An 18,404-nucleotide genomic window follows, 5' to 3' on the forward strand; every position below is an offset into this window, starting at 1 on the left:
GCACATTTAATGAAGCAACAGCGGTCAAACATGACAATAATCCACTAACACATACAAATACGTTGAAGAAAAACAGTGGCTGCTCACAGGCCAAAGGAAGTCAAAGAAAATAAAGACAACCACTCGCTATAAAGTGGTACGCAAAAGTAACTAACCAATTTATCTATCAAAATGGTTGTTTTTAACCAGTTCATTTCTAAAAGAAACAAAACAAATAAAAATGCAATGTAGCACTGTAGCTATAGAAACAGTTGATGAAGCTTGTTTGTTTCAAGCATTAATAAATCAGTGCCTTGACTAATGTAGTTGTTGAGCAATGGGAGATAATACATTGTTTGAATCGCAAAGTTAGTTCTCTGTACAGATGCCTTCCAACATTCAGGATTACCTCTCTGATATCCTGTAGATTCCTTAAGTTGTAGTCCACTCAGTTTTGCCACAAATTGATGTTGACATGTGCATTCTTTAATTAAGCATTTACGTAGCTGATAATTATATATATTTGGGGTGCAGAGTACACAAAGCTTTTTGTGCAGAGGCTCTGCTTATGATTCAAACGGAGATCTAGTATTAAATTGTAAGGCCCCGTTTTTTAGTGGACATTGTTTTTTTAAATTTTGCTGAGTGTTGTTGTCCCCCACACAAGTACACAATAATTTAGATAATGATTAAACACTGCAGTGTAGTAGCATTACGATTTATGGTGGTTAAAGATGCCAATTAGTTTTGATGCTGTATGACCAACATGGCCGTCCAAGGAAATATTTTTTCTAAATAACAGACCCAACGTTTTGAATTTACTTACAGTGGCGTGTTGAACGCCATAATATGAGGTGTTAAATCCCTTAATTAAATAAATTATTCAATTCAGCTCAATTTGCTCACTGTGCTGCTACAAGTCCCATTCCCTTCAAGAAACCACTTCTTCAAAGTGATGTCGGCCAGATCCTGACTTTCATTCTGAAAGATCACACATGAAGCCTGTTTGGTTTCATTGGCAATCGAAACTGCAGGTCAAAAATTTTCCTGTCTACTCTTTGAATTGTGTATCGGAACTGTTGTGTCATGCTGCATGCATCCAGCCGTATAACGATGCTTAAGATTTTTTTTATTGCTGTTCATTGTGGTAGCTCCATGACTATGGCGTTGTGCTATTGAGCTCAAGTTTGAGGGCTTGATTTTAGTCAGGGGGGAAAAGGGGTACAAAACACAATAGCGCTGACGTATATAGATGTACAGTGCTCATGGAATGAAATGCGACAGGGAGCATTTAGTGAAACCCTGCACATGTGCGAAGTGCTGGAGAGTACCATGTCATGTCGCTAGGAATCTGGTCACCAAAGGTGATGCAGACTTCGATCTACGTGTATGCACCAAGATTACGTCAATGTGACGCAAGCTGCAGCCAGTGGAAATGAAAGTATGCGCATTAGTTAGCCCTAGATTGATGTGTTGCATTCTGTGAGCACTGTATGGGCACGTATACAATCCCAGATGGCCAAAATAAGTGGTCAAAATTAATCTGAAGTCCCCCACTGCAGTGTGCTGCATCATAATCAGATCGTGGCATTGGCATTTAGAACTTCAGAGTTTGATGGGTTTTTTTTAAACTGTTTTGTTTGCTGCTCCTCCATAAAAGAGACTACTCATGGACTAGCTTAGCCACATTTGATCGTTTTCACTTTCTCTTGCTATGAAAGGGGAAAATTGGCATCCACCCTAATTGTAGCAACAGACTACAAAGGAAAGCCATACAGATTTCTCAGAAAGAAATCCTTGCAGTTGTAGAAAAATTTGGCCTGGTCCAGGACTTGAAGCCAGAACCAATGCCTTTCCAGGGTGGTCGCTCTACCATCTGAGCTAATCAGGAGACTAGCAGAGCGAGGGTGAATTAATTGACAATTTGAGGCACTGGGAGAATGAAAATGGCAAGCCAGTTCTGCAGAAGCCCGCAAGGTGGAGGAAAGTACATAAAAGGGAAAATTAGCATCCACCCGAATTGTATCTCATTTCTTCTACTGCGAGGCTCTTTTTTTGAGAAACCTGTAAGGGTTTCCTTTGTAGCTTCCTGCTACAGTTTGGGTGGATGCCAATTTTCTTCCTTTCAGGTATTTTCCTTCACCTTGTGGGCTTCTGTGGAACTGATTTGCACTTTCCTTTTGCTGTGTATACTTTTTGTTAATCTCTCTTTGAAAATTTATTCAATTGTATAATTGAATAAATTGGCCCCGAAAGAAAACCAAAATGCTTTCAATCTTTGAAATGTTTTACTTGCAAAAATGGCTTACAGCCTTGTCACTGTTCACATGTTTCACAGTAACTTTGAGGAGACCAAGAAAAAGAAGGTTAGGTGTACTTCACTTCTATTCGGAGTTGTGATTATGCTAAACCAGCTGCAACTGTTGCCCCCATGTTTTCTTTCTTTTAACGCTCGTACGAGAGAAGGAATGTGAGCAACAACTCTGAGCGTAGCAAAAATAAAATTGAATTCTGGGGTTTTGTGTGACAAAATCACGATATTGTTGTGAGGCACGAGATTGTGCAAATTCTGGATCAAGTTTCGCTTCAGGTTTTTTTAATGTGCTCCCAGTGCACAAGTGTTCTCACATTCTTCCCCCATCAAAATGTGGCTGCTGTGGCATAGAGCAAACCCACAAACTTATCCTCGGCAGCACACCATCATAGCTACCAGGTTACTATGGCGGGTGTCTGGCCCTAGATGTGCTCTGGCTGTATGGTGGAGCCAAGTTCTTTTCAACTCCTTTGCAGTATTATTGACAAAAAATGGCTGTGGCTTAGCTAAGGTTAAGCCCAGGATGCGAAGCATACTAACCTTTATTTTAACGCGACAGCGTTAAGGAGCTCGTGTCGCAGAAAAGCCGGTGTTGTCGGCTCAGGCGTGCGGCGCTTGCTCAGGCGCACATTTCGTTGTCGCGCCGAACGCTGCGTTGCTCGACGCTCACCGCATCTGATGCGGGGCGCATAGTCGCTGCGCCATAGCAAAGCACCTAGAAACAGTCTCTGTAGCACGCCGCAACCTTCGCTTCAGCAGCTCTGTCTCCAGGAGGCATCTCACCTCGTGAGTGTCTAGCAGAGGCAAGCGCAGCTGCTTATATACCGCCGCGACGGCGTGAGTTGGAGCCCCGTTTCTCCTCTGTCGTGACGTCACGGTGTCACGTGGTCAGCCTTGAAGGCGACGGCGCGAGTTGGAGCCCCGTTTCTCCTCTGTCGTGACGTCACGGTGTCACGTGGTATTGAAGGCGACACCGCCGCGCCGAGGAGCTGGGTTGAGCTCTAGTAATATGCTTCACATAAAAAACTGGCGTAAGCTTTACTTGCTTTGCAAGCCTTTGATGTCGTGAGCACATAGCAGAGATTTAAAAAAAAGGAGAGAGAAGGGGCGGTGTGTTAATGAAAGAACAGGATGTTGGGGCCCCCCCTGTTGTGTCTGATTAAAAAAAGTGGGAACTGTGGAGCACATTACAATGCAGCAGATAGCAAAACTGTGAATAACATGTGTTTCTGCAGGATAACGCTGAGCTTATTGTTTTGTGTAATACAAAGCATCCGCTCATTCAAAAGGCACATACCATTACTCCGACCTCACTATGAGGCCGTAGACAGCAGCTGTTGCTGTAGACATTAGTACCTCACATTCGTATTAAACAGGTTTTAATTTGTGGCATTAATGACTATTAAAATGGTACATAAGTCGACATTAAGCAGATGTCAGCAAAAAATGGGCTGGTAAGATGCTGTTGGAATTGTTTTCGCTTTGGCTTACGAATCTCCTGTCATTTTATTGGTGGCATGGTACTCCCTTAATTCATAATAGTAAATGAACTACTCAATTGGGTTCTCTACTAAACATTGCCCCGAAGTTTTTTATAACATCAGAAACAAGGCTTTAGGTGCTTAGGTGAATTCCCCACGCTGGTGATCAGTTACTAAACGGTGGCATAGGACTACTGTAAAGTGGCAAAACTTTTCCAAAACCTTTTTTTTTTTCTTTGGCCAAATTTGTGCAGGAATGTTGTTTTCCAAATGAAACCTGACAATTTTATCAATTCAAAATTTTTTTAATTTACAAGCTTTCTTTATATCTCAACTTGAACAAAATATAACTTTGTAAGTTTACCTTTCTGCTTGGCATTGGGGGTCTTGCAGTAATTATTTTCTGAAAGAAAAAAGGAAAGTTCAAACCATGCCTCAACATTGCCAGGTCGGTTTTGAGATTATACCAGGCTTTTCAGAAAACTGGAAGCAGCACCATGGTGATGCAGGCAGCTTTAGTACATCGCATCGTTGGTGTGGACAAGCTGTAGGTCCAAATGAGAGCTCCCTGGCTCCGATTCCGCAGGTCCAGCAGAAGGTAGCTGAATCGGCATCAATAGATCTCTCCAAACCATTGCTTTAAGAGAGCCGTGCAAACCTGGAATCGAATGTATGGCCATGCTTGCCGTTGTGCACATGGGCCTGAGACTGTCAGCACGAGCGAGGACATTGCGCTTAGCTATTACCATTGGACTCTGTCATCAAAGCTATGCTGCGACAAATAATCGACGGCCTGCAGCTCCTACTGTCTGGTTTAAGTACCCCAGTGGTACTAACAGTGGCAAAAATTATGGAAGCTTTATACAGTCTCCTAGCTGCACTGTAGTAACTTCTACCTTTGCCCGCAAAGACTGTGCTGTGCTGTGAAGCGTACATGCATGCATTGCACAAAAGCAGTGTATTCTGCTGTCCTCATCATATTCACCATACCAACACTCTCATTCCTCTTCACATCTTATCTTTGTTATTCCCCTTAACCTCTTCCCCAGCTTGGAGTAGCAGGATAGAGGCACGTCACTCAGGCTGACCTCTCCACCTTTCTGCCATTAAATATCCTCTCTCTCTCTCTCTCTCTCTGTAGTACATCAAAGATGAACCACTCATGTACATTGTTAAAGAGCTTTGGTTTGTAGGTGGAGTTCTCAAATAGAAACACATCACTTTCAGTTTCACAGCAAAACACTATATGTTAGCCCTGAGAACCAACTACAGGGGTGGCTGCGAGCGCCGCTCACGTGACGTCAGGGCAGGAACTCGCGCCTGCCATCTGCTGCAGTTCGGGTGGTGTCTGGGCGCCCTCTGCAGTGTTTTCGTTTGTTCACTCTCGTTCCCTCTGCATGTATACTTATGGTGGTCGTGTCAAATATATTTTGTGATTTTGTGAAAATTTATTCAAAGAGCTTATTTCTTAGATGACAATACAGTTCTCAAAGGCAATGCTACAGTGCCAGCTGAACAAGTGCAGGCCAGTTCATTGCGAGTTTTTCATGTGTGGATTGACAACTGCAAAAACATAGCATATAAGAATCCAGTTATGATACTATACCTGCTGCGAAGCAACAAGTATGTCCCAAACGCTGGCTATATATGACTTCTACAACTGTTACCTTGATTTTAATCCACTAAAACAGGTTTTCTCACAACAAGCAGTTCATGGTATAATACTGAATCTTTGCATTTCTGCACAGAAACGCTCGGCAGTAACACGAGGACCTAAAGGTACACTAAAGGCAAATACTAAGCCGACGTGGACTGTTTAAATAGCATTCCAGAAACCTCGAAACGCTTGTTTAGTGCCAAGAAGACACTTAGTTTACGAGAAAATTGTATCTGAACGGTCCGAATATCTCTTTTGAAATTCAAATCTCCCGCCACCTAACCGGGGCGAGTGGTGACGTTGCATACACCATTACCGGCCCTTTGCTGCTGTCAGTGAGTAAAACGGTGCCTGACAGACGGCGGCACCGAGCCAAGACAAAGCAGCGGATTCGCCACTGTGGCTGCTTTTTTGGTCAAGTGGCGTAGGCCGTTCGGGCATCCCACGGCATCACATGGAAATTGAATTCTCCGCTACTTGCAGTTTGTGCAAGTTTCGCAAGCCAGCAAAACCAGTGCAGCACTATGCAATCAGGAAAGTACTGAAACGCAAAAGCGTGGGCGTCGCAGAGTCGAGTGAAAAATAAACCTTTCGATCGCCTGCGTCATTGTCAACGGTAATTTCAAAAAGTTCTTTTTTCTGAGCGTGAAATAGAACTGGACAAGTAGCATTTTATTTCATCTTACAATTCAATACGAGGATGTTTTTTGCAACAAGTAGTTGAGTACTAGTGACAGAATTTAACTGAGGAGTGCTTTCATCACAGGGCAAGTTCTTGAATGTCCCGGGGGAATCTCTAATCATGTCCTGCATTTACCTCGATTTCTCGGTTATTAAAGCTCTGTTCGCTATAATATTGGCACCTTGAGATTCTGAAGCACTAATCTATTACTTTAGCTTGACTTTTTATTTGTTTCTAGTGTCCCTTTAAGTAACACTGCAGTTTAGATTCTACCAGCATCACTTGCTTCTTTAACTGCTTCTCAAAATTAGGCGGTTCTTCACGTTTAAGTGGTGGTAATTTGAAGTAAAGCTAATTGAGGCTTACAGCTGTTTGCAGTATATGAAAAAAAATGTACCAATATATATTGCCTTTTCCGGGCTACACGTTCAACTCACTTAAGCAATTCACTGGTGTTTGTTGCTTGAGGAATATACATGACGAATCTGTTTGGTGAACTGACACACACTTCTCGGCCTCAATTTTTTTGTGAAATATGCTTATTAGACTGTATGGCTGCAGCCAGAGAAAAGCCAGAGTGTCATTCATTAGTTAGTATGGGACATATTGAAGGTATAATTCCCTAATTGAGGGTTAAAAATCAAGTGATGCATGTAAGGCTTGTGGTGTCTTCCTTGTGAAGATTTGCGAGGTTCTCTTTTATTTACTGACAAAGTGAATAGTCCTCTGTTTGCATAATTAAATGACGCTGGATCATGACACAATGAGGCAGAAGGTGCTTGAATTTTCCTCTTCTAGGCACCCTAAGCTGTGCTGTAATACCTCGAGTATACTTTAGGCATTGGGATTGGTGCTGTAAAAAACTGTTTCATGGTTTCAATTCGAAGTTGTAGTGAACTGATGGGTTTTGAGAACAATGTGTGCCTTGCTATAACGACAGTCAGTTGCTATTGCTGCGTGAGGGGTGTGCCATATTGTCGATAAAGGCTGCTGAGGGCCACCATGAAACATTTCATCACTTGCAATTGATTGTCTCTCAATCTTGTCCATGAAACTTTTCTTCCAGGTGATTGCTACTATGGTATTTGTGAATTAACTATGTAAATACTCTACATGATACGCCGTCATGGTAGCAGCCATGAGCAATTCGTTTTGTTGGGGTCTGTTTCAGAGAATGGTGGAAGTAACAGCAAACTTTTTCATATGAAATGTGTGCCTAATTCTTTCGTCTATGCATTAATAAAGTGGCCATATTTGACTAGAACAACTCACCAGAGTAATAATAATCATGATGGCAGCTTGGCTGGGCAGTGTCTTTCTAACACAAATAACATGTTCACACCAAATACCAAGCTTTTTTTTCCATGTGAAATGCAATGTCTCTCATAGCTAGGTACTAAGGGAATGTTAAGTGTTTAGTGAAGCATCATACACAACTTTGTGTGTTGAATTTGCAGACAATCTTTTTATGCAATATTTATGGACAGACACGGCACATATATGCATTGCAAAACCAGTAGACCCCTTCAATGCTATATTGCTTGTGATATCCAAGCCGCAAATTTTCTCGACTCACGCACTTTAGAAGAAAGAACTGTGGTTCAGGCATGGCAGCAGAAAGAAGCTGGCATATTTGTTAATAAGTACTGTTCGAGCCACCCACACCCTAAGCATACACGAAGGAAATGAGTGCGCGTGGCAACCGAGCGAGCCAGAGCGAGCGGCCTCCTGGCCACAACGTTACTCACAAGAGGGCGCCACCCCATGTTCTCACTGCTAATAGAGGTGCTTTGCTATGATTAGTCATCTGAGCACTTTCTTTTTTTTTTTGAGCACCTTAATCCCGTCATGAAAAGAAGGGAGCCATGTTTCCGTCACAGACATCAGAGCAGCCACTAGTAAAGCAAAAGGCAGCACAGGAAGAAGCAAACATAGACAAGTGGTGACCTCTAGTGTCAAGAACTGTAACTAGAAGCTATTTAATTAACATATTTGTCAGCAGTTCACTGCAATAGGTATTTTTTGCTCGTTATGAGTCTACTTGTTGTCGGCTCTATCGGTACAACCTCCTGTGATGACCATACTCGTCATCAGTAGAGAAAAGCTTAAGTACAGTTGGATTCAAAAATACTTCATTTGTTGGAATGCAGGCAAAGAACGAAACTGCCCAGCAACTCCAGGAGTTGTAATAGGTTGTCTCCTCACTTTTGCTGAGTAAAAGTAGGGGAATGGGTGGTTACCTTCCACTGGTTAGTACATATGGCAGAGCCGCAGTTCTAATGGTGGAGTCGCATTTGGAAGGATCATCATTGTGTTTGTAACATGTTTCATGCAAAACTGTTTGCTCCGTAAATGCTCTACAAGCACCTTTAAGACATTTAGCGTCTGTGTAAATTTGTCAACCGTAGCCAAATTTGGCTGTTGCACCATAAAACACTAACTGTGCAGAAAACTTTGTGGCATTAAAGGGAAAACTACAGGGGTGATGCTGCTGCAAGTGTTTTAATGTGCCAGGTAGTCCAGCTGAGTTTCACAGCATTTTCTGAGGTACTGAATCAGCATAGCTCACTACTTGCAAAGGTTTTGCATTTGCCAAAACGTTAAGAGCAAAGCAAAACAAAATATAATTTAACATTGAGTTCTGTGTTTTATGCCTTATTCTAGTGCAGGCGACCTTTGTTAATTTGACCTTGGAGGGTCTCAAGAAATCGATCTAATTATCCAGCAGGTCGAATTGAAAAAGAGGCAGGAAGCATGCCAAGACACACTGTTGTTTTGTTTGGCAGTATTCGCCTGATTCTAACATTTCCCTAAATAACGTGCACCTAGTTTTTATGGGTAGAAAGGAGAAAACTAACATAAAAACACCATTAGAGCTCCCTAAGTAAAAGATTTAAGAAGGACGACTCACCCGATTTTTTAACAAGAGAAATGTATCATGTCTACACTTCCAGCAATCAGAAAAAGGTAAAACCAGCAAAGTTCGTTTTCACAGCATGGAAATGTATTGACACATAATGTCAGTCGTCGTCTCTCTCAGACAGTACTTTATTGCTGTCTATGGAGCACACCATACTGTGCTTTGTACAGTTCATTGCACATTTGATATTCCACATTTACCAAAGGACTCCACAGCAATTGGAAAGCGAAATGGTGGCCCATGACTAGACTAACCATGGTGCTAGTTTGCCGTGCACCACATGCAATTCTCGAGAGTGCGACATTGTTGCCTCTAGCTTAGCATGCAAAGTGACTTAGAAATTTTGAATGAGGTTTTGCAGTCAGACTGAGAGCAACACAACGTTGTTGGCTTCCTATGCGAGAACTTGTTCTGTCACCAACCTGTCATTAAAGAGGTGAGGCCGGCTCTGACAGGAGGCTGTTAGCAATGCCACGAACACACTTATGTTTCTAATTGCACAATTTCGGCAATTTTATTACCAGTGTTTTCTGGAAAGAAATGTGTGCATTAGAAACTTGTAAATGCGAGTAATCATTCAGTGCGAGTTGCCGTTTCCGATTGAAAATTTTCGTGGGGGAAGCTAAAAATAGGCATTCTTGGTGGGAGGTAACAGGCATTCGACAGATTCACTGTTTCCTAGCCATGCCAAAACTGATGGTGCAGCCATGGGGCTCACAATCGAAGTCATCATTTGGGTCAGGTGCGTCTGTGCTGACCAGTCAAGTTCGAATTATCTGGTGAAGGCCAGTTTCAGGATCAAAATAACAAGTTGTGGCCTATGTGCGTCGGCCCCAACTGGGATTCTTGGTTGAGATCAAATTAACCCCAGAGTTGAATTGGATGAAAGCCACTGCATAAATGCTGCAGTAAATAGGATGTTTTCTGTTCCCTAGCTCAAATGAACATGAATGAGACTTTAGGGACTATTTTCTGGAGCAGTGTAATGTGTGAGCGGTTTGCTATGGTAACTTTCTCTTTATTGCCACAGCAGGTTGTCAGCGAGTATAACTAACAATGCACATATGCATTCAAGCAAACACACTGTCGACCTCATGAATCAAATACAATGAAAGCAAATGTCATTGCTGTGCCAAAAGATTGCAGGCCAGCAGAGCAATGTTGGACTTAGTTACGAGGTCTCTCGTACGTAGTGATCAAACAGGCTGTCAAAAGCAGGCTTTATCTCGCACTTTGCATGCAGCGGAAGTTGAGGCACACCCTGGCAGCCACTTCATACTGGATCAGAGCACAGGGTCAATGTATATCCTTGGTGATAAATTTATCATGACCACAGTCTGTAAGAATGTGTGTGATGGTTAACTCACATGGACATTGTTTGATGGTGGACATTTGATGACATTGTCTGATGCTTATTATCTAATCACTTTTGTCGGGATGTACTGTTTGTTTATCCTGCATGTTTCCGCCGTCCATCCCTGTAGGGCAGTGCTGTTGAGGGACACCTCAACCACGTTGGTCATAAAAACATTCTCTGGTAAATGTAATTGACTGCTTGCAGTTAATCCTATGTGAAGTCGTTCCAGTCAGAAACTGTCTCCTGGCCTTTGGACGTTGTGCACAAATATCTCTCGCCTGTATACAAACATGCAAGAAATTATTTAATTCTGCATTACTTTCAAGTTCCGATTTGCATAAGTGACACTCAACCATATTATTGCGACTTTTGAAAAATTCACCAAAGTAGAAGCTGAACTTTGTAGTGCGTGTGTTGTTGTATAAAACAGTCTCCTGTCCTTTAGTGCTGTGCAGCTAGTTACTTCTTGGTAGAATAATATCTCACAATTCTCTAAATTTACACAAGTCAGTCCCATAAAACATAATCAGGATAAATGTTTCCATGCTTTAGTAGTGTTGCACTATAAGATGTATGCATTCTGTCAACTGCACTACTGGAAATTGGTTAATGATATATAGGGTGCAATAGTCAGGTGGTAAAAGAGTAACTGCCGTTTGCCATCATGGTCATGGAAAGGAAAGGAAATGAGCATGCATGTGCTCAATCAGATGTATGATCACATTGAGGAGCTGCCTGATACATAGCTGTAAAAATAAGGTTAAATACAAGTAAGTGGCCTGACACAAAAACATGGGAGGTAGACACTATGGAGAGAGAAGAAAAGCAGATGAGCTTTCCACCCTTTCCATGAGAGCTTGTGTGTTTAACATTTGTTTGCCTTCAACTTGAATTTGCGTCATCCACATGGTCGCCTCACCAGGCATCTCTGATGCAACCCAAGGCTATGAAAAGCCATGTGGTGCACTCCATCTTGACTGCCAAACAGCATTTAGGTGTGACTGATATTGAGTTGCTGGTTGTTGTTTGCATACCTATGGTCATGCAGGATCACTGCGCTTCTTTGCCTCATGCAGAAAATATTTTATGGCCTCCAAGCTCTTGTACTGCTAGTTGCTCATTTGTCTCATGCATCTCGTCATCTTCACAACCCTTGAGGCTTGCTGTGTATGTGTTGAGACAAAAAAAATTTTTGAACTATTTGGAATTGCCTCATGGTATAATATATTGCAATCATTTTGTTAACATGTGTGATCTGCTTGCTTTGAGAAAGAAATTACATATTGCCACTTTATTGTTCGAATTTAAAAAAAAATTCTTTGTTACTTCTAACACCTTGCATCAAAGTAATTCTGTAGTACGATTGCAGAGTACCAAGTAGAATTTTTTTCAGTTTATTTGTATTGTATAGTGTTTTGATTGCTTTCTTTAGTACTGGGAACTTGTAATTACATAGTCCTAATTTCTTGATTGCATAGAAAATGATTCTGCCTAACCAAAGCATCTTTTGTGCATTTTACTTCTGCTTGCATTGACAGTGTTGTAGGTGCACACTTCTTGAGTATTACAATCTCTTCATTATATGCGGTGTCTTGCAGTTTCCCTTTATAACCTCCCTAGAACAATATTCCTGTAGGACACTGTGATGTGTCCAAAAAAAAGCAAATATGGGGTGCTACTGCTTAGTCAAAATGAAATTCAGTTGCCGAGACGGTCACTGCACAATTCTACAAAGTTCTTGCCACTAGGCTTTACTAAATGCAAGGTCATTGACAAAATTTATGTCACAATTTTGCGAAGATGTTGCATGCTGTGTACGTTCTGCTTTAGCACAGAAGCAAAAAATCTACTGTACACCGAAATCATGCCATTTGCAAAATCACTTGAACTGTAATACAGTGTAATTTCGTAGCCATGTCAACTAATGTATACATTTCAAGACCCACTCTTTTCTGTAATGCCATTGGGCCCTGAAATTAAATAAATGAAGTAAAATGACTTTAAGGTTGAAATAAAGGGAAATGTAAAAAAAAAAAAAAATCTGTGACACAGAAAACTGCACAATTCACATTACCTGGCATCGGTACTTCTATACTAGCCAGCACATTCGTTGTACTCATCATTTTATTCACCAGCGACATGCATGAGCAAGCGTTTTTTTTTTTGGTTTTGTGAACGTTTCCTGTTGTGAGTTCTGTGTTTGTAGGTCATTTGGTGCTTGTATCTGCACTATTCTTTTTGTTGTTCTTGCCCATTATGTTAGCAAACATCAAGCGCACCACAAACCTGCTGATTATGCTGCTGATAGGATGAGCATGCAAAGTTTACTAGGCAGGCTACATGGTCAAACCCCCCCCCCCCCCCCACATCTTCTGTCCTATATCTGGATTCATGTAGCCTTTATGCTAGGTTTTCAATGCCGGTCACTATGACTCTGCAGAAAAGCTGCAGGGAACATTTGCACAAGCATTGTTCCTTGACCGGTTCAAGCTTGCATTAAAAGCTTACCAAAAATAAATTTTGAACCGCGTAAAAGTCCTAGTTCCAGATAGCGTAGGTATAAAGCAGCCTCTGTGCAAAATATTTTTTTAAATACGAGTCAATGCATCACAAAAAGCTTGAAAAAACTTTATGTTGTGAAACAGAAAAAAAAAACTAAGTCATTATAGCTTGTTGAAAGTGACGCATGACCTGGAACTCTAGGACTAATCAGCACAGCACCTTGGTAGAACTTCCAAGGTTAGCCGGCACCCATGGTGTGCTGAAGATCTTCAGAGGTGATTGACTGGGTTTTGGCGCCGTATCCTGTCACCAGGTTGCCGCCAGGTTTCTGTGTCGTTTGCTTAGGTGCTACTTAAAGACTGTTAATGGGAAAATTAGAATGCTGCTTCGCCAAGATTTCTTCAGTAGTACATACTATTCTTCTAAAGGCAGCAGCACACTTGTTGACACTTGGATGTATACTAAACCACAGAAACAGTGTTTGTCCAAAGTTCAATAAGTGCGTTGCCTTTAGAACAGCAATGGCCTACCAACTAGTAACTTACCAATACAAGTGCATACCATTCATACCTAGAGGGAAATTTTGTCCCAGTTAGCCTTTTGGCCTTTAAAAGGATGCTAGAAGCAAATGTTAAGTCGACCTAAATTGTTAGATTATTCATCTAGAAACCTTTTTTGTATCACGTCTGCAGGTGATGTAGCTGTGCGGAAAATCAGGCCTGAGGTAGCTGTGCAATTCTGCTATGCAAATAACTCTTAATAATTGGGCACCCAACATAGTTGCACTGGCAATCTTAAAGGTTGTGCTCTGCCGGGTGCTGCTACTTGCTTTGAATCCGAGACCTACACAGAGAGGGCACCACGTTTCTGTTAAGAGCATTGATATAGTTGTGTGAAGAGGCGGCACCGGTGAGTTCTTTTGTGGGAAAATCCTTCAAAATCGGTCAAGCTGCATTGTATTTCACGTTGAAATGCAACCAAATTACCTTTACTGTTACTGGCTGATTAAAATGCGTCAATTTATTGGACATGTTACCTTATGGGTGCTGCTACTGCATTTACACAGTGGCTGCACCAATGCTGTCACGTGTTTGTCACTTGTTTCACTTATGAATGTTCTTTTCTTGGTAAAAATGTTTGTGCAGATGTCTGTTTGTGTACCTTATGTACTGCGTGTATAAAATGAGTTATACAATACGCACCTTTAAAAATGTCCTGGTGACTGACAGTGTTCCACTCAGTTTATTAAGAAAATTCCTTTTGGTACATTTCTAGAGAAAAATTTCTTGAATACCAATGCACGTAGCAACGCACATTTTCGAACGCATACCTCAAAACTGGCCTCTACCTCAGAGTTCGTTTCTCATGAATATGCCTTGTGAGCTCACTGGTTGCAATCTTTAATTGCATTATGTGCCGTAAAATAATTAGTTAAATTTGATTACTGAAATGTGTTAATTGGTCAAATAGGCATTTTGATATTTATGCAAATAACGTCTGCCTATTCAGGTAATCCAGCTCAGCTAATTTTGCTAACTGCCACATGCCATTCTAAAAAAATTATGTCTAACTAATTTTAATACATACATATATATGTGCAAATTTAATGGCACTGCAAATGTTGGTAAGTTCCAAAGAATATTAAGTTTAGGTAAAGATCTTTAATCCTGGCTTAGCATGACAATTCGAGGTTGTCACTGATTGCATTTTTTGTTTGTCTGTTCTTTTTTATGGGCTGAGGCATTCACGCTGGTCTTTTCCTCCATGCTGTTCTCAGATGCAGGTGACAAGCCAGTGTTCAAAGCCCTTGAGAAGCTGTTTCTGGAAGGGTTGCCGCAGGAGCCTGTTGAGTGGACACGGTACGTTATGCTGCATGTCTAGCAGCCTGAGAAACGCAGAAAGCTTGAAAATGTCAGGAAATTTTCCACTCAATTTAATTCACTTTACTGCATATTCCAGCAACACGAGCAGGTGTGAAAAAAGTAAAATTGTGCGCAGAAAGCATCGATGATAGTTGGCAGTGTGAGCAAATAGCGCAAGCAAATGAACAAACAAACAAATCAACGTTTTCCTTGCCGAGTCTGACCAACCACAAGAATGAGCGAAAAAGGCAAAGAAGGCTATTTGTATTAAAGGGACACCACAGGCAAATATTAAGTGAATGTGGAGTGTTAGAATACCATTCCAGAAACCTCGCAACACTTGTTTCAAGCCAAGAAAACACATAGATCAAAAGAAAATATTGTCTAAAGGGTCCATGTACCTCTAGCACAATTAAGATCACCCGCCCCTGAGTAGGGAATCGTTACGTTGCATATGCCATCACTGCCCTCTTCTGCTGTCGGTGAGTAAACTGGTGCCTGAAAGTTGGTGCTACGGTTTCTTGTGCAACACACAAAAGCATGGCCAGAAACCGAGCCAAGACAGAGGCAACAGTGCGAAAGAAGAAGGGAAAGCACGCACAGAATCATAAACACGATCTTCAGCACTTGTCACGATGGGCTTTGTTGTCTCCTACTTGCAGTTTGTGTAAGCTTCATGAGTCTGCAAAGGCAGTGCAGCACTGAGCAATACCGAAACTACTAAAACACAAAAGGGTGGGTGGCACAGAGTCGAGCGAAAGCTAAACCTTTCAACTGGCCACATCATTGTCAAGGGTAACACCAAAAAGTTATTTTAAAGTGAAAGCTTTACTATGCCAGCCAGCGAGCCATTTCGGCTCGTCGTGCCATATGCCATATGCAAGCAGATTTATGCAACATGCTATATGCTGTGGCCAACGAACGACCTTGAGCCACTGTTGCCTAGCAACGCTGCAGCCGCGCTCTAACAGATGGCGCCGCCGTCGATGCCGCTGCCGTCGCCGCTCGCTCCACCAGATGGGCTCCACTGGGGTAGAGGGAGAGGAGGTGTCGCCTCCCAGGGGATATATATATATGTGCTTCGCCTCAGTGTATATAGTCGTTATGGAGAGCACGAAAGAGATGCAGCAACGACAGAATGAAGCGAGGAAGAGACAACGCACTCAAGAGATGCCAGAAGAAACGTAGCCATGCAGCTCTTGCTTTCACAATTCAACTAGGGTTAACCAGAGCTAAACCAGAGGCAAATTTTTTTTTCTGAGAATTGAATAGAAGTTTACAATTGTCATTTTCTTCCATCACATAATGCAATTTAATTATCTTTTTATTGGGAGTAATTGAGGACTAGGGACAAAGTTATAAGGGGGAGTTGCTACATTATAGGGCTAGTACTTGAATGCCCTGGTGGAGTCTCAAGTTGTGTCCTGCATTTACTTCAGTTTCTTGATTACCAAAGCCTTGTTCTCGATAATATTGACGCCTTAGATGTTCTCGAGTATTAACCAGTCACTTTAGCTTGACTTATTATTTGCCTTTAGTGTCCCTTTATAGAAGGTTTGCTTTATGGGCAGCTTGACAGGCTCTCCTGTTGTTCACATGTTTAACTTTATTGCTCGGAAAGCTTAATGTGCTTTAAAATAATCTCGCAGTTGTCAGTGAAACTGTCCAAAAATGAATCATGCCAGTGAGACAGCAACCAAGTGAAACTCGCAATAAACAAAATTGTGTGCTAGCTTATCAAAGCTCTGTTACAGCCATAAATATTTTCTAGCAAATTGAATTTCTATGACAAATGCGTAGTGCTTTGACAGAAAGCTAGTTGTAGGGCACTGGCAAGGCTTGCATAGCATTCTCTTTTTTTTTGTTCTTTTTCATAGCTACTAGTTCACAAATTTTTTGCTGTTGCAACTGAACGAACACGTCTTAATGTTGCCCACTAGTGTGTTGCCCTGGGGTTCACGCACATAGATAGGAGAGACTTATAAGTCATTAGCTAGATTCTCGAATTTTGTGTGTTTGCTACTTATCATAGAAAGTGACTAGTCATCATAGAAATCAGCTTATCATCATAGAAATGGCCAAAGGGTATTATTGATACATAATGTCGACTTCATTCGAAGGGAAATATTGTCCTATATTCAGTAATATCAAGTGGTATGATGGAAAAGTTTTAGACTCAAAGTTCACATGTACAACCGCAATTGTCACATTTTCTAGTTTTAGCATCCAGCCATGTCATTGTGGAAGATACTCGCAGCATGCCGTTGATGACTTGGAGGAGTACTCAAGCATATTTTTGAAGTTGTAAAAAAACTGTGTTATTTGCTTCTTGCAGGCAAAAGGATGGTGGCAGAAGGATGGCACTTAGCAAGTGCAAGGGCTAGAAAACGGTCTTAAGACACTTTAATCTGATACTAAAGCAGGTCTTGAAATGCTGGACCTGGCATCATGGACATAATCATGACATTATAACACAAAGCAAGGTTTGCTGACATCATGTAGCAGTGAGGCTTAGTATGATGACATCGCTCAGAAAAAAAAAATTTATAAGCAACAGTGCTGTGTACATTTCTTCTGACTTCACTCACATGTATTATCCATAGTGATTGCAGGAATAGAGCAAGTCATTGTATGATTACATCATGACATGTACGCCTGCTGGGTAGCAAAACCGAAACTAGATTGTATGAACAAGTATTATAGTAAATTATCCAGAGTGCTCTGATGCATGTGAGTATCTCTTGAACGGTTTAGGGGATTTTGACTTTTCATTTTATGCAAAAATGAAGAGAGAGAAGTTGAAAATGTCATCTCATTACTCCTTTAAGGTTCGGGCTTTACGTTGTATAGACAACACTGGATAAAAGGAGTTGGCACTGAAAAGCAGGGGAAACACTTTACTGACTGAGCATGACCATGCAGGTCCTACGGGCGGGGCCCAAAGACGGTGCGGGTGGAGTGTCGCTTTGTCGAGTATGATGTGGCCCAGCTGTCTCGAGAGAAGGATGGCCGCCTACTCGATCAGGCACACTTGCATGTGTACTGCACTGACTGCAACGTAAGCACAACTCTGAGCATCCAATTGTTGACGTGTACTTTACCATTCGAGTGGTGGTTCAGTAGCATGGCCTAAAATGACACTGAAGAGCAACACTCAGTAATGTTATACGTTTAAAATATTCTTTTAAATTGTATATTAGTTACACATTATTTGGCAGAAAAATGGTGGTTATTACAGGAGCCAATGGAAAGCTGAAATTCCTTGTTTTCAATTTTATGACGAGACCTCAGCACCAGTACGCACATCGCAGATTTCAAAATAATATTTCATTCATGGACCATTTTGCCACGGAAAAAGTTCTCAAAATTTGCTAGATCGATTGTGTAGTCCCTTTTGAGTCCAATGTAGTCATTCTTTACCTCTAAACATTAAACAAGGCCGAAGTGCACACTGTCAAAATTCATGACATTATGGCTGCCAGTTGCATGAACTAGTGGCAGTATCACCATCCCTTTCCTGTTTGTGAGTCTTTTCTGGCTTACCGGGCTTCCATGTATGGTAAGCATGGCTGTTTGTTTATTGCAGAAGTGTAATGTATAAGTGGAGCTTAACTGCATATTTCTCTACATTGTCTAGTTAATACTTTATG

At 41.5% G+C, this 18,404-nt stretch overlaps 1 protein-coding gene across 5 annotated transcripts in view; it reads left to right on the forward strand.

The window, feature by feature from the left end:
• The window catches only part of SIDL (SIDL trafficking protein particle complex subunit 10), a 114,050-nt gene that overhangs the window by 5,324 nt on the left and 90,322 nt on the right, over positions 1–18,404 (forward strand). For all 5 annotated transcript variants that reach the window (XM_070538480.1, XM_065442900.2, XM_065442901.2 and 2 more), the window contains exons 2-3: positions 14,670–14,751; positions 17,677–17,812. Coding sequence is in view for 3 of the 5 variants with exons in the window: in XM_065442900.2 (XP_065298972.1) it covers positions 14,670–14,751; positions 17,677–17,812 (218 nt within the window). In the remaining 2 variants the exon portion in view is untranslated. The remainder of the gene's footprint in view (positions 1–14,669; positions 14,752–17,676; positions 17,813–18,404) is intronic.

Source organism: Dermacentor albipictus, chromosome 5 (assembly GCF_038994185.2).
Source record: "Dermacentor albipictus isolate Rhodes 1998 colony chromosome 5, USDA_Dalb.pri_finalv2, whole genome shotgun sequence".
NCBI lineage: Eukaryota > Metazoa > Arthropoda > Arachnida > Ixodida > Ixodidae > Dermacentor > Dermacentor albipictus.